Genomic DNA, 21,437 nt, shown 5'->3' with positions numbered 1-21,437 from the left:
ATCATCCGAAGGATGAATTACGGGACTGTGGATGGCTATAGTCATGTGACCGGCAGGTTTTACATTATGTTTCGGCCATTTAGTTGACGCCATTATGCACAGTGACTTGGAATGAAGTCCTTTCAATGCGAGGCTGAGGAAGAAGACACATTACCATCTTTAAAAGCACTTCATTGCCGTTTCTCTTCAACTCATAAAGAATGAGGTGAGAAAGAAATGAATAGGCCGCTTGGTGATGCAAAGCAGATACCGTAGCTCTTAACAAGAAGTTTCATACAAACACACACCCACACGTTCATGCAGAGGGAATATGATCAATGCTACGTTTTCTGTTTTCACAAGAGATTTCCGATGCATTCATTGGCCACACATTGTGAGCAATCAAATGCTCACAAGGTTGGATTGAGATTATGGCAGTGTGTTTGTGTATTTGTTGGAAATAGAGAAAGTACAGTCTTTTAGTTGGTTTACTGAGGGACAAGGCCTGTGCTTAAGCCTCAAAATGAAAATATGTGGGCTAGTAAGAGAGCCAATCACAGAAGTGCTTTCATCGCCCTCTGGCCACTCCTGACCTCTTGACCCTGGCCATGACCCCTTAGGCCAAAGGTTACCCTCAGGGGTCAAAAAGGATCACTGCAGGCAGGACCAAGAGTTGTCGCCATGGAAACCACTGGAGATAGATGAAGTTAGGGAAGTGAGGGGAGATCATGGTGCTTGCCAAGGTCCTCTTTGTTTCATTGTCCAGTGGTTTTGTTGGTTTAGGATCCCCCTGCTGGACAAAAACAGTTGGTTTAAGGTTGAAAACTGAATCAGGTCATTCGTTGCTTTTTTTCTGCTATACACATTATGTCCGTTGCTTTTTTTCTGCTATACACATTATGACTATTATCCTTTTGCATTCATTGTTTGTTTGTTTGCAGTTTATTTTTTCAGGTTAAGAAAGTACATTGACAGATAGATTGTTCTCTTAGTTAAGCCCCGTAATACGGTGAGAAGAATTGGTTTTGAGATGAATATTCAACAAACACAAATAAGTGTAGTAGCCTATTTACCATGTAGTGTAGTTTCACCTTATTTTTAAACGCGGACGTAGGCCTACGCTATTCCTGTGAATGCGCGAGACTTCCGATTCTTTAGCCGCTATAGCTAAATAACAAGAATAATAAAAGTGCAGTAATGTGTAAAACTATTTTGCGCTACAAACGTACTAGACCTATAATACATTTAATTAACACATTAACAAACATATTTTTGAAACATCAAGCAGTATAACGAACTTTTGTATAGCTAAATGGAAATGGCTGACACATGACCGCTCTTTAGTTAAAAATACGGTGAATAAATAAATCCTGTGAGTTACAAGGTAAGTGAGATTATTCTGCCACCTAGTGGTTAGATTGTGTATAGATACAATACAATCGCTACAATAGTTTTCTCTTTTCTCACGTTTTTTCCTGTCCTTATCCACTAAAACGAAGCTGAAAGTTGCCAACAAGAGCATCTAAAACAATGATACTTTCACCATAACTGTCATCTTGACTGGAACTTGTCAAGCTAAATTTTTAATTACATTTTTTTTAAGCTTCCCCAATACTGCATGTTGGTGAACATTCTGTTGCAACAAGTTTGGCATCCAAAAAAAAAAAAAAAACAGAATTCAGATCTGTACAATGGGAAGCCTTCAATGTCTGATGATCTGGGGCAAGTCTGTCTTAACCAAACTTTGCTGACCCTGAGTCGCTGCACAGTTAATCACCTAGCAGAAAGCTTTGGCACCATAAAGGCGTTTGATCAAATCAGCTTTGGAATGCTGAATTGGACTAAAACCTAGGCCAGAATGTTTTGATCGGCCTTTGCCGCACGACTCATCTCTTCTTACCCCACTGTCCGTTAATCAGGCCCACGTCTCCGGCGTTAATCTCCGCCCCCTCCAGTCCTCTCCCATGTACCTAATTAGATTAAGGGGATCAACACACCAAGCACTGCTCCACAGCTTAATGGGGTTGAGGGAACAGGCTTTTTATTCGAATGAGAAAATGAACAAGTCAGTAACACATGCATGTGAGTCAAACTTTGTGAGCATTTGCATTGTAAGCTTCATTGCTATTGTGGTGACACTGCATCATTATAGAAATGTTTTATCTTAATCATTTGCCAAAAAAAATTGAAAAAGAACAATGAAAATAGACTGATATTCACTCAAAACTGCATGAGGGTGTATAAATGAGATGAAGAGAGAGAGAGAGAGCGAGCAAACTGCAACCTGCTCAACAGCTTGTATCTTATAAGCATAAGGCACACATATGCAAGAGTATTAACATCCTAAAACTGTCAAAGGCAAGAGGATTTAATGCCGAGGACCATTCAGGGGAATTAAGCAAATTAATGCAAGAAAAGAAAGATTTGGTTAAGACAATTTAATTAGATGGCTTTGTAAGAGTGATAATTGCTTAAAAACCTTGTTTCTTGGTTAGGTTCCCACTCCTTTCTTCTGTAATTATGCCTCAAAACAATTATGCATGTATTTTTGTAGCTGAAAATTGTTCTCATTACATTTTTCCAATAAAATATCAAAAATAATGATAGATAAATATAATAAATAATTTTTTTATTAAATATTCAACTATTTGAATAGTATTGATAAAAATCTAAATATTATAATAATACTTTAATGCATTTATAAGTAAACCACATACTCGGGATCTTATATAAAATATCTAAAATATAATATATAAATGTAATAAAAAATATTTTATTAAATAATGAAGCATTTAAATATGAAAATAATATTAATAAAAATAATAATGATATTTAAATCCAACCTACTTCTCATTATCAGTAAAATCAGGTGATATCTTAATATATACATACATATTAAAAACATACACACACACACACACACACACACACACATATATCAGCACTGCTCCACAACTTAATGGGGTTTAGGGGACAGGCTTTTTATTCAAATGAGAAAATGAACAGAAGTCAGTAACACGTGCACATGGGCCTTTACCAGAGATACAGTGTGTCGAGATGGGAGTCAAACTGTGTGAGCATTTGCAACTTCATTGCCATTATGGTGAAATGGAATCATTATAGCAATGATGATTTATCTTAATCATTTGCCAATAATGATGTGAAAAAGAGCAATGAAAACAGACTGATATTCACTCAAATCTTTGTGAATGTGTATAAAGGAGATGAAGAGAGGGAGAGAGAGAGAGAGAGAGAGTGCAAACTGCAAGCTGTTCAACAGCTTGTGTTTTATAAGCATAAGGCACGCATATGCAAGAGAATTAAGGTCCTAAAGCTGTCAAAGGCAAGAGGATTTAATGCCGAGGACCATTCATGGGAATTAAGCAAATTAATGCAAAAAAAGAGAAAGATTTGGTTAAGAAAATTTAATTAGATGGCTTTATAAGGGTGATAATTGCTTAAAAACCTTGTTTCTTGGCTAGGTTCCCACTCCTTTCTTCTATAATTATGCCTTAAAACAATTATGTTTTTTGTTTTTTTGAAATGTATTTTTCTAGGTTGATAAAATTATTCTCATGGCATTTTTCCAATAAAATATATAAAATATTGATATATAAATATAATAAATATAATTGTATTAAATAATCAACAATTTAAATAATGTTGAAAAACAAATCAAAATATTTGAATATTAAATACATTTATAAGGAAACCACATATTCAGAATCTTGTATAAAATATATTTTATATTATATATTAAAACATTATAATCTGTCTATATTATATATATATATATATATATATATATCGACCGATTTTACTGATAACGATAACTAGTTTGGATTTAAATATCATTATTATTTATTATTTTAAAACAGTACTGTATATATGACATTATCATTAAGACCTCTCTGAATACAAATGTCAAAAAGAATTTTGACGAGTACCCTAGATTTGTTTTAAATTTAAATAATTAAAATTAGAAAGCGCACTGTTTTGTTTTATTTTATAGCAAATGTGACATCTTTACAGCAAGTGTAATGAATAGGGTGTATGAATAGGGTCACTAATTTGACTTCTTTTCTCCAAGTGGGTCAAGGTTATATGAATGACTGCATATATTGTGTCTTCATTTTATCTTTTTGAAAATGAGGTGGGACGAGTGCTGTCTTCCTGAAGCTGGTAGGAATTAGAGACAGATTTTCAGAGGCATCAGAAAGAATGTAAACCGAAATCATATTAGCCACTAATTATTATCTCCAGATGACTCACATTAGCTCACGACCCTCTTGTTCTGCTTGAGGTAATGTAGTTTTGAGGATTTATCTTGCCCCACACTCGACTACCTCATCCCTCCCTCCATATTCTCCAGCAGCAGTGTAGGTCCTCACCTGAGGAACGCTTACCAGATTATGCTGTGTGATAAGCTTCCTATTTTTCGAAACTGCATGGAGATTTATGGGATTATCTGGGTACTTATCCCAGAGTCGGCTTTGGGCAGCCTGCCGAAATCTCTTAGGACTAAAGATTTGGCTTCTGAGCTCTTCTGTCTAATTATTATCTGGATTGGCCGCAGCCGTTAAGAATGTGTTCACTTTTTTACACCATGCGCAATGTGCTCCCAAAGAGACGCTCACACACTAACATGCTTGGTGAGAAATTAAATGGTATTATTGTATTACTGTCTTAAGAATTTGTTCTGTTGCAGTCTAAGATTTCACACACAGCTTTCCTATAGGCCTATCTGTTTAACTGCACAGGATTTTTTATCTTCCTTTTGGACCTTTTAAAACTTTAAAAGCATTTTTTAACTTCATTTTATTTTACTTAATATTTGGTTTATTTATTCCAGGTTGAGTACATAATGTTGATTTACACAAAAAAGTATTGAGGCACTTACAATGGAAGTAAATGGGGGCCAATCTGTAAACATTAAAAAAAAACGTATGGTTTCAATAGTTTAAATATGTAGGTAGAAATATTAGGTTTCAATAGTGTAAATATGTGTGTCAATATGATTTTATTGTAAAAAAAATTTTTTTTTAAAAATACATTTTTTGTGTAAAATTATGTGCAATTTTGCAATGGCAATATAATGCCATAAACGCTAAAACCCTAAAGCGCCTGTTAAAATGATTTAAACAGCTTGATAGTAATACTCAAGTTTTAACAGAAGAGTTAAGGCCCGTTCACACCAAGCACGAATATCGTTATCTTTATAGTTATTGTTCTTGGTGTGAACGGGGCTTTAATGTAAGTGCTTTTATAAATGATATGCCTCACATTAAAAAAAAAAGGCCCTTTCATTGTAAGTGCCTCATCGTAACCTCGATTTTTTTTTTTTATGAAAATGAGTGACAAGTGGAAATTATTTTTTGTAGTAATAAACATTATGTCACAATATTCTAGTTATTGAACCTGGAATATTCCTTTAAGAAAATGCAATGAATAAAAAAAAATGCAACACTTTGTAAATACTTTCCAAATTTATTCATTTTCGTTTTACGAACAGTTTTGGACTTGGCTTACAAAATATGTACAATTAAATTTCCAACACTTGAACAGCATGAAGAAATAATTTGAGTGTAGATCTGGTTATATCAGTCCATGAAGGGATGGCCTACGGTGTGTCTGAAGTGTAGCCCAGTTCCAGCACACTCTGGGCGAGAAGCAAATCAATGGATGCGTCGGTGGACAACACCAACATGGTGACCGTTTCAGGTGGCCGAGGCTTTGGTAATGCGCAGGTAGCGGGAAGGCCAGCTGCCCTGTTACTCTGCGAATCCTTCTCCGGGCACGTCGCAGGTGGTAGTCCCCGTTAGAGAAGTCTTGAAAGTTGGCTGGATGAATAGCCCAGAAATGGCCCTTGCCATTGTCACTGCGACCGGCTTTGATGAAGCACTCGTTCAAAGACAGATTGTGTCTGACGCTGTTTCTCCAGTTCTTGTCCTGTTTAAAGAGTAGAGAATGTGAATTATGACTCATCTGAAAGTCAGAGATGACACTTTGACTTAATAATGAAAATGAGTTCTCAGAGTTGTACTACAATATCTTGCGAATCTGACCAAAATTTTGATGTCATGATTCTCAAATTCACTTGAAGTCAAAACATTTGGTTTTGCAGATAAAAATCCATATGTAAGTTTTCATCAGATTTTGGGATTCAAAATCTTAATGTAAAATCCTGTGCTTTGACAGATCCAAACATAAGGCTTTGTCAGATCGCAAATTTAAATTCAAGTTCATAATATTTGTTCTAGTTTGTTTCATTTTCTTTCTTTGTGCAGTAGGTCTTCTGAAGAAGTGCTTTGCCACTTCTGAAAAGTTTTGTAGACTTTTGAGCACTTCAAGTAATGTTTAAACATTGTATTCAATGAACGTTGTATTCAAGAGCCACTGTTTGGTTAAATACAAATGGGTAGTAATGGGAAGAAGTCACAAGGATGTCACTAAGTATGTTGGTGAGATGTAAGTTGTTGAACATCTTACAGATCTTTGACTTTTTGAAAGATTTGTACAAAATTGCTTAACCTAACCACAACTTCCAGACACAACTCTTTGAGGAAACTTAGTTGCTTTCATGAAGATACAATACCTTGCTTTTGAAGTAAGGATAGTGATCCATGATCCACTGGTAAATATCACATAGCAGGAGCTTCTTTTCATCTGAATCCAGGATGGCCATGGAAATGAGGGCAATATAGGACTGCGTTGGCTTCTCATCCATTCCTTCACTCTTCAGATTTGTCTTCTCGTGTTCCTCTTCACATCCGTTTTCTTCATTTTCCTGGTCCTCTGATTGTTCGCTATTCTTTTCTGCGAGAGTTTCATTAACTGTGCTTTGAAGATCTTCAGATGGAGGGCCATTGTCCTCTGGCTCTGCCCTCTCATCGTTGCGTCCTTTGTTGTACAAAAGATAGTCAATAGTGAACTGAAGTCCCAGTTGTTCTCGATTGCTGCGGCATGCGTTGTCCTCCATTTCTGTATTGTTAGATCTTGGAATCTGTGGCTTAGTGGTCAAAAATCCAGTTTTCGGATCCCACTTTATAACATGTTGTCCTGGTTCGACTTTCTTTGTCTTTCCTTGTGTGTTCCGTCTTTTCAAGAAGTGCTGGTAAAGATTAGTCCAACAAATGATTAATTTGGTAGCAGATGTGACGTCAGTCTCTGGGGCATGCGTGAATCGAGTAAACAGGTAAATGCGTTCGTTAAGTTGTGTGTTTGTTCGTTTAGCCACCTGTTTGGAAAAACAACACCACCACCAGTTGCAAATCTTTCAAGAAAGCCTCCTTCTAGAAAGACTTCTCTTGCAATAACCAGAGCGTTAACGCCACTTAATTTAAATGCTCCGCATATTTAACCACGCAATTAGAAGAAAAGTGGGGTACAAGAGAGTTAGAGGGAGGGGGTCTAATTGAGGGGGATTATTTTTATTAAACCAAGCAAATCTTTGTAATTACAAGAGATTACACAGATTCATGTATTTGATGAATGTAAATTGTCTTGGGTGGTGGCTGCAGTGATACAGCATGACCTCTGGGTGTGCTTATCCTGTTTGGGTCAAGTCTTTGGGACTAACACAAAAGCATTGTGCATTTTAGTTTACTGTAACTTTAAAATATACAAATATTTTTAACAATCAGATTTCATGCACTAATGTCAAGATGAAAATGACAAATTATAACGTGGTATCTATTTATAATAAACAAACATTTTATTGTGTTCAATCTTTTAAGTTCAAGGTTTAGATACTGTGCGTTACAGCAAGAACATTTGATACTACCACTTTATTTAATTCCAAACAATAAAGTTGTGTTTTTAGAGAGCATTTAAAAAAAAAACATCAATAGGACATACGTCTCTTTTTTTGTATTTATTCATTTCATTTTTCTATGTATTATTAGCTTTTACTTTAGGTCTATTGTAAAATATAATGTAATTATAATTAAAAATTTAAAACAATAATTTCTGTTAATATGAAATTTGTTTTTACCATAAAATAAATAATGAAATATTATACAATATATTAATATATAAAATGTATATCAATTTCTAACATATATTAATAATAATAATTAATGGTGAATAATAATTAACTGATTAATAATAATACTTTTTTAATAAACTCAAAAATTAAAACAATTTTAAAATGGTTAAAAAAATTATTTAATATGAAATTTAGTTTAAAAATCAATTATAAAATATAATATATTAAAATATAAAAGTGTTTACTAAATAAATATAATAGAAATAAACATAAGTAAACATGTTTATGTTTATTAATATAAACATTTACATTTATATCAATACATGTAAATACTATGCTTAAAACACAATTCTTTTTTTCAGCTTTTATTATCATTCAACCAAGTTGCTCTTGCAGGCCCTGGTGCTAATTTTACAAATTATTTTGAGATTTAAGACTCACACAAGTACTCTCAGGACATTGCATAATAGTACAGCACATAACAGAAGTGAAATGGGATTATGAGGTATCTCATTATTGGTTTCAGTTTATATATAAGTAAAATACTTTCTGTATTTTCCCTTTTGCTCCAGTATTTAGTTTATTTGCTTTATTTTATTTATTGTTAAGTGTTGTACTGTAAACATTTGAACCAAGATTTTTATTTTGTATAACTTGGCAAATAAAATCTTTAATTGTAAAATATAATTTAGATACCACATGTGAACAAGCATGCTGTATTGGTTTCAGATTATCCAAATGAGTGCCCTTAAAGACTTTGTCAATTAGTTTATTATCGGTTTTACGAAGGTAGTGATTGGATTACATGTGAAACTGTGTTCCTGTTAAAGCCACTGTTAGTGTGCTTGTTTGTCTGTTGTTGACCTAACACTTAAGCTGCCAATAATATTACTGGGAAACAATGTAATGTTCTCACTCAAAAGGTAGGAGAGTTTGGACACGTGGGCTGCAGCATATCACTATGACTCACATGCATATTTGACTTAAAATAACTGCAAGAACACACACACACACACACACACTCCTCCCTAGTGCTATATGCAGTCCTGTAATGGGAATCAAGGGTTAATCCAACATTTTTTGTATAGTTATTTTTATAATACAAACAAAGAAAAGAAAAGAAAAGATTATAGTGCTACACACAATGACTGGTCTTTTCTCCAGAAACATGTATAGTATGCTTTTAATGTGTGATTTGTATGTGCCATTAACACAGTTCCAACCCACAAAGACAATGCTGTTGAATGTTAATGCAAGGTTATTCTAGAAAAATTCAATTTTTAAATAGAAATAGAAATATTTTATATTCATCATACTTGTATATACTGTTTTATGTTGTTTGTTTTCAGATTCGAATTTTTGCTTTGGTAAATTGATGTATCATTTATTTTACTTTAAATATATTTACATATTTTCCATTTTGAACACTTGTTATTTCTCTTCATTGCTTTTTATGTCTAATTAGAAAGTAAGCACAATGCTTTCTTTTCAGTTGCTCTTTTTTCATTTTAAGTGCATTTACAATTCATTAATGCTGTCTGACATTTAATAAAGAGCTATATAAAAATAAGTTGAACATTTCTATTCACATGCAACCATTCAACAGAAGAGTTATTATAAACTATTTATTATTATAAACTATTAAAATGGCAATTAATAGTTTTAAAAATGTTTTAATGAAAAATACATAATTACGTTTTGCCACCTGCCTGAATACAAAAAGCAACAGTGCTGTGTAGCTTTAACAGATCTTCCCCTAAAAAACACTCTCAAATTCTTCCCACAAGGAGTGAGTTAACATGGATTTTATGGAAGAACAGGTGGAATAGAATCACTGTCAGCTTTATGGATCAATGTCTTAAATAACCCTGGGGTGACTTTTGCTTGAGTCAAACCTAATGTTGTTACTTCATCTGTATTGCTAGCTTGTGATTGAGTAAATTGTCATCCTAAATCTGTACATTTCATTTGTTGTTTTTATTTTTTATTTGACTTCTTGAAACTTTAAAACCACATTTAAAGACAACTTTTGTGAAGACGCTCAGAGGCAAACCATTGTTAGACAGCAGCGCCATCTTCTGCCAAAACTGAACATGTGGTTTCCTCAAAGAAAGAGTTCCACCAATAATTAAAATTCGGTCATCTTTTAATGAGCTTATGTTGTTTAAAAACCCAACTTTCTTTCTTCAGTGAAACACACACACAAAAAAGAAATGTAGACGTACTCAGTCACCATTCACTTTCATAGTAGCCTATGTTTTCTATACAATGAATGTGAAAGGAATGAGGATGTAATTCTGCCTAACATCTCCATTTGTGTTCCACGGAAGAAAGAAAGCCATACGGGTTTGAAGCAACATGAGGGTGAACAAGTAGGGCTGAACCTGCTTTCCCTAAAAAAATAGTATGAGATTACAGTATGACTTGTGCATACAGGTTCATCATGATAACAATGCTATTACATTTGTTTTAATATATGTATACTATATTTAGCTTTGGTTTATTAACGTGTGTAAGGAACAATGTACCTGTTTATTTCCTTGTTCTGCCTTGTTTTTACCTCAGTTATTGACCTCAAACAGTCTCTGCGTCCCCTCCCCCACCACATACAATAAAGAAAAACACGGGATGGAGTTTCCCGGGGATTGTGGATTCAGTCTCGTGTGGATTTTCCAGACCGGTTTACCCAACTGTCCTCAATGAACAAGTGTGTTCGTTGTAATATATTTAACAATACATAGTTAACGCCTGAGAATATACGTCGGAGATGTTTTAGTGTGCTTCTGTAGTAATTTTAGGGCTGAAAATACACAAAGCATTCAGACCTCAATATCGTGTTTTTTTACAACTCATGAAGTGGATTTTCCCGCGCGGAATGGATCTAGTGGAGCCATGCGCTCCTGTTCCACTTGTCGCGGGAAACCCACCTCTCGCATCACATCTGAATGCAAAACGCAATGTGCTTTCGCTCTCGCGCCAGACTATTAAAGTGGGCAAATCAGACTGTGAAGTTCAGGCGACGGTGGGTAGGTTTACAAGCACCAGAGGCCTATCAGAAAGGATAGACCTTGCTTCAAGTTCTCTTTTTTTGACCGCACTGTCCCTTTTAAAGCTCGCCGTCACGCCTCTTCGAAAACGACCCCGCCTACTTATGGAGAATCCGCCGTGCTGATTAGACAACGGCGACGGCCGTCGAACGCCTTCTCGGCTTCTCATTGGCCAGCCGCTGCCTTTCGCTCCAGGCTCTCGCGGGGCTGCTGTGCGAAGATGGCGGCCGAACTGGTAGAAGCGATGGTGAGTGGATGAGATTTTTAAAAATAGTGAAAGTAAAAGGAACCTGGCGAGTCAGACGCGGTGCTAATTAAAACAACTTGAGTTAAATTCCATACTGTTGTATTCTGTGCTCATTCAGGATAAGTGGCAGTCTGTAAAGTGCGTTGGCAATTTGTATATGTGTGTATGTGAATGGTTGGGTCTCAAAACTCAGTGAGCTGTCTATGTATTCAACATATTTGGCGCGTTCTAGTGTTAGACTCGAATTTTTGAACGTCCTGAATGTACATTTGGTGTCCAAAACGCAGTTTGGTTAGACAGCTCACCAGGCTTTGAGATCAATGCTAGCGTGTCTGTGTGCGCGCGCGCGGGGGCGCACTGCCTGTGGAAATGAATGATTATTCTGCACAATGCAAAATAACAAAACAGTCTCTGTCTTTTCAAATCACACGTGCATTTTCTCCATGTAGCTGTATAAATAAACACAACTCCACACTTTTCAGTGCTGTAGGTTAATGTTTAGGTATATAGTCACATGCACAATTGATGCATGTGAATTGCTTGAAAAGAAATCATTTTCATTTGTGCAATATCGTTTTACTACTGAACACCAGCATATAATCGCATCCATGCTGATATTCATTACTACAGCATGCTTATGAATGTGCTCTGAACCTCTTTGTTTGACCTGTTTTGCAGAACTGATTTCTGTGTAGTGTTTATATGGAGAGTGTCATTGGCCTGCATGGGTTCAGTCATGGTAAACTAGAGATTGAGGTCATTTAGAAGCTTGAGGATTGTTTTGGCATTGAATTTGGAAAGTCAAAGCAATATAAACAACTTTTTAAAAGTATTGAGAATTTTTAGTAATTTTTTAATGTTAATAGATGATTTTACTTTAAGCAAAACGATAACAATATCGTGCATATTCATTACCGTGATATATTGCATTACCGAATACCGGCACAAGTCTAGTACACATACTATAGAAAAGACGAATATTTGTTGCGGAAGTTACGTACGATAAACATTTTAATTTGAATTTATGGCTGTTAATGCGTCTATTTAGACTGGGACGAATAATCGCATACACCAGTGGGACAGATTTTTTTTTAAAGAGAGGTGTTCTAATTTGCAAAGACAACTGACCAACCAAAGTAGATTCCAACCAACCAATAAGACATAAAACTACAATTTTGTGGCGCTCATCATGGACCGAGTATTCTGCTGAGCAACAGTGAATATCGATTAAAGAATCCAGACTTGGCTCTCTTGTATTCTTGTATTTGGTGTTTATTGACTGACTTTTCTGTGACAAGCGGTTTAGAAACAAATTTGCGCAGCGCTGCTTTGTGTACCTGTTAACAGCTGTATGTGTGCTTTTCTATCACATGTGAAAACTGGACCGTATTTTAATGCCCAACATTCGAGCTGGTGTGAACAAGTCTTTGGTTCTCAATTTTGTTCTCTTTTCGGGAATCGAACCCACAACCCTTGGATTAATTACCCAGATATTGAATTCTCTAATTAATTTCCCCATTTCTCATTCTCTTGGGTTGTTTTGTCTCTTCAGAACATGGTGAAGAGTTTCCGGGTGTCTGATCTGCAGACGCTGCTGGCCTCAATGGGCCGCAGTAAAAGCGGATTGAAGCAGGACTTAGTGGGAAGAGCTCTTAGGCTTGTGCAGACCGAATACAGTCCGGAGCTGCTAAAGAACGTTCGACAGCTCTATGAGACGCGCTTCCCCAAAGCCTCGGCCTGGCTGGCAGCCCGGCGGCCTGAGTCCGTGCCTGTAAACTACCCTGCCCTTAACTCCTCGCCCAGAGGCACGGCCCAGGGCACCGACTACCTCAACGGCATCCCCAAACCGGCGCCGCCTCCTGCAGCAGAAGTCAAATTGGTGCCCCTGCCGTTCTACCACAACCTAGAAACGCTGCTGCCACCCACAGAACTAAGTGAGTCCCATTATCATGAATAAATAATAGCCCAATTATAATAGGTGTGTCTAGCCGATGAGGAGGAAATCCATTGAGCTAATTCTGTTTTTGCCACTCTTTGCAGTCGCTCAGAACAGCGAGAAGCTGCAAGAGAGTCAATGCGTTTTTGAATTAACACCAAGTCAAGTGGAACAGATCCGGAACTCTAGGTAAGAAATGTACAAGTCATCTTGTTAATTGGTGGATTTATTTAGCAGTCAATCGATGGCCAATAATAACAATGCTGATGTTCAGGAAATTAGGGTGCATTGTTAATGTAATTTAATGATAGATAATGAGCAGGCCTATGTGGATGATGAGTGTGCAGAACAGATATTCACAGACGCCCAACGTTCACGTTTCAACACGCCTTCACTTTTTTTTAATTTTTATTTTGGCTACACTTATTTATAATTAAACGTATCTTAACTATGAGGATTTAAAAATAGATATACAACTTATTTTTAGTAAGAATAAAAAATATATATTTTTATGGAAATATTTATATATTCTTTGCAAGAAAAAAAGCTATTTTTTCATTTGCAGTAACAACTTGAAATTATACAGCTGTAAAGTCATAAAATAATATTTATGCTAGAAAAGGTTCCAGTAAGAATGATTTTTTTAAGCACGATTAACTCCATTAGACACAATCTCAGTTTTTTCTCTAAAAATTGCTTTGTGTTATGTTTATATAATATTTAAACTATGTAATATTAATTTACAAATTAAAATATAGCCTACCATTATTATTTATTGGCAATTACTTTTGATTAATGTTGACAAAATATCCAAATATCAGTCAATGAGTACCTGGCTGTTTTTGTTTTTTTTACTGAAAATACAAAAGAATATAAAGCATCTTTAAATGTGTTTACTCACAATATTTTTTGTACCTGCTAATGCACAGTGAACTTCGCCCAGGAATGAAATCAGTTCAAGTGGTTCTCAGGTACGTCATTCAGCTAAATCATGTCTGTACATCACGTTTTGGCGTCAGAGATGCATTTATTGCATGCTAACATGTCCTGTTCTTCTCCTAGAATCTGCTACACAGACTCTATCGGTGTTCAGGAGGACCAATATCCTCCCAATATTGCTGTGAAAGTGAATCAGTCCTACTGTCATGTACCGGTAAGTGTTGTGAATTTGATTAGGCTGAAAGAACAGGGAGTGTGGTGGTTTCACCACTCAGGATGATCGTAAATCTAAACCGCTTTATATAAATAAACTTTTAAGCATTTTCTCAGCATCACATAAGCAATACACCAGTGTTATTTTAAAATTTAGAATTAACTTTCTGAATGCGTCTGTTGTGGGTTAAATGGTTTTCTTAGAATGTTGTATGTCTTGTTGCTGTAAATTATGAATTTGATTATTTATATTACTACTTTTTGTTCAGGGTTACTATCCCTCCAATAAACCGGGTGTTGAGCCACGTCGACCCTGTCGACCTGTCAATATCACGCCATGGTTACACCTCTCCACAGTCACTAACAGAGTCACCATCACATGGGGCAACTTTGGAAAGGTACAGAGACTTCATACAAAGAGCTATCGGTATTTATGAATGAACCTGTTAGATGAAGTTGAGTGTGTTCTTGCTGACCGCTGTGTTTTGGATGCAGCGGTACTCGGTGGCAGTGTACCTAGTGAGGGTGTTCACATCTGGAGAGCTCTTCAACCAGCTGAAGCATTGCTCAGTTGAGAGTCCCGATCGTTGTCGCGAACGCAGTAAGTTTCTCACCTTGACCAAACACACTTGGGTTACACTTGAAACCCTGTAAGTAAAACAGTAGCAAAAAACAGTTGAAATAATTTGCATATGTGTTTTTTTTATGTATTCTCAGGCTTTTAATTAATAAAACGAATTAATCACAACAAAAAAGTGGTTCACTGTAATAGTTCCTTGCATTCACAACCTTCATTTATTAATACATTTTTTTCATAAAGGAACCTTTTAACAATTTGCTATGTGGTAGTTTCAATTCCCACTAAAGAGTCAGGTTATATATAAACACTAATCACTATTTATTTGAATAATACATTCAAAAGTGTGGGATCATTAAGGTATTATTTTTTTTTTTAATTAATACTTTTGTTCTCTTGTTGTGCACTTTCTGCACAAAAAATTTAAGCAGCACAACTGTTTTTAGCATTGATGATATGAAATGTTTAAGCAGCAAATCAGCATATTAGAATGATTTCTGAAGGATCATGTGACGCTGAAGACTGGAGTAATGATGCTGAAAAATCAGCTTTAGCATCACAGGAATAAATTACATTTTAAAATATATTAAAATTTAAAACTTTAAATTGTAATAATATTTTGCAATATTACTGTATTTTTAATTGTCTGTGTGTATGAATATGCATATGAAGAGTTTTTGCAAAAACTTAACTCCGTATTTATTTATTTTCATAAATCATTTATTGTGCTATCATGGTTTTGTGTTTTGTGTTAGTTAGCTGTAATTTTTTTAGTTAATATTATTTAATCAAAACAACCCAACTGCAGTTTGATATTAATTGGAATGCAGGATAAAAAAAACATGATTATTGAACATTTTTAAAAACAGAGTTATCTGTTTTTGCAAATGAACGCTTATATACTTGGCATCAAAATTATATTGAAACATTATTATTTGTATGTACACAGTTCAAGATAAGCTACGCTTTGATCCTGAAAGTGAGATCGCCACTACAGGACTGCGAGTGTCCCTCATCTGTCCTGTAAGTGTCTTGTTTTTGTCTTTAGCCGCTTTTCCACCGAAATTACCTGGAACAATATATCCCAGGAACTTTTTTCCCCCCAGACCTGTTGCTGTCTGCGTTTCCATCACGGTCTAAAGTACTGAGAAGATAAGGCAAATAGTCTGGTGACGTAGATCTGCGCGCCTTTCTCAATACTAAGTACGCAAATTTCAGACTTGCATCCTCGGTAGTTTGGACTTCGCGAGTTCGACTCAGGAGTGTGAACTCACGGGGACGGGACGATGCAAGTCCGGTAATTCTGCAAACAGCAGCTCGCCTTGGCTACTGCAATTTTCCTCACTGTATTTACAATAAGACAAAATATGATATCAAACACCACTGCCTCTTTTCGTTTTCATTTAAACATAATAATAGCCTCAGAAATGTACTTCAGGGAACGTCCATACATTACAATGAAACGAAATATTATATCAAACAGTATTGCCTCTTTTCATTTTCAATCCTACAATAATGTACAGTATTTGAAAAATAATGTGTTTTTTGAACATTAAAGCATGTCAACATATTCTGTTACACCAAATACACAAAATAATGATCTTTAAAAAAGCATCATATGACCCCTTTAATAGATTAGTAGAATAAAGACCAAAGATTACTTGTTAGATTTACCCAAAACGAATTATATCTTGTTTAACCACTACAGAGACATCAGAGCCAGCGGCAAATGTCAGAAGGACTAGCCGAGTTGAGGCTGCTCTCGTCGGGAAACTGGAGCACTGAGCGTCCGCTGATCGCGTGGAGCTCACGTCTCCGAAATCGGCGAAACATTTTCAAATAGGTGCTGTCTTTATAAATAAACTGGAAACACACCGAGTACCGGCCCAAAGTCCCTAGTTCCTGGGGAAAGATCCTGCGGTGGAAACGGGGCTTTTTATGTGGACTCTTAGCTGTGGAACCAGATATGGATCGAATAAGTGTCTTTTCAATGCAGTTGGTAAAGATGAGACTTGGAGTGCCATGTCGAGTGCTCACCTGCGCCCACCTGCAGTGTTTTGACGCTGTCTTCTTCCTGCAAATGAATGAAAAGAAACCCACATGGACCTGCCCCGTATGCGACAAACCTGCGCCCTTTGAGCTTCTAACTATTGATGGGTAGGCACAGTTACTCAGATTCCTTGTTTCTAACAGACTCTGGCAGTAAAACTCACCGAACGTGACTCATTTCAGGTTGCTGTCCGAGATCCTTAAAGAGACGCCAGAGGATGTGGAGGAGATCGAGTATTTGACTGATGGCTCATGGAGGCCAATCAGGGACGACAAAGAGAAGGAAAGAGAGCGGGAAAACAGCTGCACACCTGACTATCCTGTGGTGGATATATGTAAGAAGGTTTTCTTCCTTCTGAAATGTTACCCTGGACCACAAAACGTACAAAAAAACATAAATACATAAACTGAAAGTGGAATAAATAAGCTTTCCATTGATGTATGGTTTGTTAGGATAGGACAATATTTAGCCGATATACAACTATTTGAAAATCAAAATATTGAGAAAATCGCCTTTAAAGTTGTTCAAATTAAGTCCTTAGCAATGCATATTACTAATCAAAAAGTAAGTTTTGAGATATATATGGTAGGAAATGTACAAAATATCTTCATGGAACATGATCTTTACTTAATATCCTAATGATTTTTGGCATAAAAGAAAAATCGATAATTTTGACCCATGCAATGTATTTTTGGCTATTGCTACAAATATAGCCGTGCTACTTATGACTGGTTTTGTGGTCCAGGGTCACAAATGACATTTCAACACATTTAGCTTGCATAATATTGCATATTTTTAAGTATTTAATGGGAAATAACGGGCCTTAACTTTCATCCAAGGTGTTCCTGAGGCGAACGGCCACTCCCCAGCACACAGCGGCACAAACCAGACCGGCAAGCCTGGATCAGGTGGTGCGTCGGCAGGAACCGGCGGCACCAGTACCGGGTCGGGAGGCGGAGTCGTGGTGGATCTGACTCTGGACGACTCGTCAGACGAAGAAGGAGGGGGCGGAGCTGAGGACAGCGAGGACACGGACGACAGCCAGGACAGCCCCGCCCCTAAACGGGGCAGATATGATTATGACAAAGACCTGGTCACCGCATACTGAGGCCAGCAGGACACTAAGACTTGTTGGGGGGAGTGGGTTGTAGATGGGATCTGAGCCTTGGAAAGTCAAGAAACGTGTCCCCATGTCTTCTCCCAAACGCATACACACTCATGCATGCACACAGACATGCACACTCATGCGCTGCTGACCTCTGGAGCAGTCGGGCATCACATTGACAAACTCGTAGATGCCCCGTAAAGCCATTCCCAATCATTCACTGCATCTCAATACTGTATTCTCCCTTTAAAGACCATGGAAGAGTAACACCACCTTCAGTTCTACTCTATCGTCCTCGACTTCCTCTCCACTTTGTGTTCTGACAGGTTTAACCATCCTGGGCATTTAAGATCTTGCCAGTTTTAGTTTTATGCAGAGCTGTTCAGGCCTTCAAAACATTGTGAGACAAGCCACAGTATCTCAAAAACCTTCATTCCTTCGGGTTGAGATCATCCAACCTTTTGAAACCTATTTAGAGGCGTTTTCTGTTAGTCCTCTACATAGGATGTTTATGTTAGGTGTTCGTTTTAATGTGATTTGGAGACATTACTGATGAATTTCCATCCCTCTCATTTTTTTATTTTATTTTTTTTATTTGTCCACAGAAGTTGACAAGCTACCTCAAGTCTAACAGCGAACTTGACCAGAGGGTTTTTTTTTTTTGTAGTTTTGTTTTCAATCCCTTTTGTTTTTCATGTGCAGCAACACTGGAGAGGCATCATGCATTGCTCATTATTTTGTGCTTGCCCATTTAGGCATCATATTAAAAACGATTCTGACTCGAGCAAAGAGTTTCCGGTCAAGTCTGTCGGTCAACTAGTGTGTACTGACTGAATGTAGTATGCTAATCGACACTCGGTTCAGAAAGAATGACATTTCAACATCAACGGTCCTTTTGCGATGCTTGTCAGCGAGTAAATACTGTACGATTGCTAATGTAATGTATTATTTCTGATAATTTCATAGAAAATTGCAGGTCTCAATGCTCTCAAATTTATTGCTTTCTTTCAGTCGTTTTGGTCTGTACTAGGCTGCTGAAGTCATGACTTCACAAAGGCAGAGCAATAAATCAGTTGGAAGAGAGGACAAAGAGTTGTTTTAGGTTTCTTTTAGACATGACTGTAGTAAATTAGGTTTATTTAGCAGGGGAGCTGCCGTTATTGGCAATATACCTGAAATTTATTTGCCTAAACTTAAAACCAGATTTTTCTTCACTTTACAATTTTCTTTTTTTTTTTTTCAGTTTAGATTAATGGCTGATTTGTTTGAGCCCATTGTGTGGAGGATGTTTGTGTTCATTTCAGCCGGTTGAAGAGGTGCTGACATTTGCATATTGTTTTGTGGACTTCACAACAGGTGCCGATATTACATGCTCTTTAATTTGTCGCCAGAACGTGTATTTATTGATTTAACAGTTTTTGCCTCTTTTATTTAAATTAAGTTTGGTATTTTTCTGCTTTTTATGAGGCATTTCACAGCAATTTCATGAGTTTCCAGCATGTTGCTTTGTGATGGTAGATAACGCTGTGTCTTCTCACGGCCTGCTGTTGTATGCGCACATTCAGCCATTTGCAACAGTCCGAACATAAGGGGGCTTAGTCAGGACAATGCAGACTTGACCTAAACCTCGGAAGAATTAAACTCCCGCTAAACGACCAAACACAAATGGCACATCCAGACAGCTGATCTGTTGAGGAGGACTCAGGGATGACGTGTTCTACTTGTCTTTACATTTTCTTCTCAGTCAAACTTGACACTCGAACCAGGTTCCAGCATCGTGTACACAATATTACCTTCACCATCAGGTCGCGTAGGGCAGTCTAGGTTTCTGATCTGGAAATTAAGATGTATATCTGTGTGTATAGCTTATTTTGTTGTCCTCCAAGGTTTCAGAGAAAATCACTACTAAGCTCACTAGTGGTAAATTTAAAGTTTTTTTTTTTCTTCCTTTTTTCAACTAATCCTGAATTCTGACTTGAATACTCAGTACTGTATCCTATCTGTGGTTGGGAATTTCTTAAAATAAGAATACTGCCATGAAGGGTTAAATTACTTGTAATTTTAGGTTCGTCTTTGAGTCGGCATGGTCTTCCATCTTCTCTTCATGATAGCCCAATTTTTTCCCCTTTTCTTTATAATTTTAAAGAGTAAACAGTGCTGCAGTTGACAGTTTCACATAATAAGCTCTTAATGTAGTATGTTCCTCTAAATTTGGCCACACTTTTGTGATTTTTTCACATTTAAGGTAAGGAACTTCTATAGACTTCCATCTTTAGATACCTAGAACGATCTATTAGATGTAGATAAAATGTACATTTGCTTACAATGAAAATATAAATGGATGGTGATTGATGACAATATATTTCCAGCTCAGAGGTGAAGACGGCCTCTATGTAGCCAGGTGAGGTTGAAGTGGGTTTTTTTGGGGGGAATGGAGGCATCCCCTCCTATTACAGTGCTTAAGACAGCATGGGCAGTGGCTTGCAGTTCTTGATGTAAATGTTTTGTTTGTGTCTTTTATATGTTCATATTAAAAGCCAATAAAAAATAATAATATTTTATCAAGTTTTGAATTGCCTCCAGTTGCTCCAGTGGGCGGGCACAAATACATTGTTATTGGCTACTCAACGCTTCCTGAGGAAAATGTAAATTAGTGACCTAACGTGGGATTTGACGAATCGGAGCGAATCAGTTGTCCCTGTCTGAACTGAAATCGAACTGTAAAAGCTCTAACACCTGTTAATTATGTGTGCAATTAATTAAACTGATTTAAAATAAATGTCTTTCCAGTGATTTTTAAATCTTGGATTTAACTCCACTGATTACTTAAAGAATATATTAAACACGTATTCCTTAGAAATGTACAATAACATTTTTTTCCAGGACACCATAATTACTAGTTAATTTTACTACAGTAAAACTGGTTACAAGTACATAAAAAGTATTGATGATTTGTTTACTTTGATACCACATTAGTCCACTGAGGTATTTGCGTGGGGCAAAAAAACAAACAGTTTTGCTACTTTTTGTTAAAGATGGTAAAGGATTATCACTAAGTTACCTTTTCTCATATGTATATTTTTCTGTAACGTTATTATGGTATCTTGTCAAGTTATTTGTCAACTGCACAGCTTACCAGGGTTTACTGACAAAGCTCAGACTGCAGAAGATTAATAGTACGTATCGTATAACAATAAATATGTATTGAAATAATTCAGAAAATTGTATTCTTACGTTTTTTGGGCGGCAACTTTCCTTGTGGCAAGCCTTTAAATGTGACAGTTACTTAGTTCACCACTAGATGTCGTTCTTATTCAAATCATCACTCATCCTTTTGTTAAAGCTCGCGATAACTCG

At 36.5% G+C, this 21,437-nt stretch overlaps 2 protein-coding genes across 4 annotated transcripts; one reads left to right on the top strand and one right to left on the bottom strand.

Moving 5' to 3' along the window:
- Window positions 1-4,264: 4,264 nt before the first annotated feature.
- pias4a (protein inhibitor of activated STAT, 4a) lies at window positions 4,265-20,682 on the top strand. 2 transcript variants are annotated; one of them, XM_016540371.1, is made up of 13 exons: window positions 4,265-4,270; window positions 4,556-4,557; window positions 11,209-11,260; window positions 12,813-13,194; window positions 13,301-13,385; window positions 14,126-14,167; window positions 14,259-14,349; window positions 14,618-14,746; window positions 14,844-14,949; window positions 15,875-15,948; window positions 16,922-17,082; window positions 17,158-17,309; window positions 17,815-20,682. In XM_016540371.1, the coding sequence occupies exons 3-13, from the start codon at window positions 11,234-11,236 to the stop codon at window positions 18,081-18,083; spliced, it is 1,518 nt and encodes a 505-aa protein (XP_016395857.1). In that variant the 5' UTR covers window positions 4,265-4,270; window positions 4,556-4,557; window positions 11,209-11,233; the 3' UTR covers window positions 18,084-20,682. The 2 variants fall into 2 exon arrangements, with proteins under 2 accessions (XP_016395857.1, XP_016395856.1); XM_016540370.1 differs by lacking the exons at window positions 4,265-4,270; window positions 4,556-4,557 and having other exon boundaries at window positions 11,195-11,260.
- LOC107729705 (forkhead box protein G1-like) lies at window positions 5,570-10,559 on the bottom strand. 2 transcript variants are annotated; one of them, XM_016540372.1, is made up of 3 exons: window positions 10,495-10,559; window positions 6,575-7,090; window positions 5,570-5,928 (listed from the first exon to the last, which is right to left on the bottom strand). In XM_016540372.1, the coding sequence occupies exons 2-3, from the start codon at window positions 6,956-6,958 to the stop codon at window positions 5,575-5,577; spliced, it is 738 nt and encodes a 245-aa protein (XP_016395858.1). In that variant the 5' UTR covers window positions 6,959-7,090; window positions 10,495-10,559; the 3' UTR covers window positions 5,570-5,574. The 2 variants fall into 2 exon arrangements, with proteins under 2 accessions (XP_016395858.1, XP_016395859.1); XM_016540373.1 differs by lacking the exon at window positions 10,495-10,559 and having other exon boundaries at window positions 6,575-7,157.
- Window positions 20,683-21,437: the final 755 nt, after the last annotated feature.

The sequence above is a fragment of the Sinocyclocheilus rhinocerous genome, unplaced genomic scaffold (genome assembly GCF_001515625.1).
Source record: "Sinocyclocheilus rhinocerous isolate Xijiao unplaced genomic scaffold, SAMN03320098_v1.1 scaffold1149, whole genome shotgun sequence".
NCBI classification, from domain to species: Eukaryota; Metazoa; Chordata; class Actinopteri; order Cypriniformes; family Cyprinidae; genus Sinocyclocheilus; species Sinocyclocheilus rhinocerous.
This window is presented reverse-complemented; position numbering and strand designations above follow the sequence as displayed.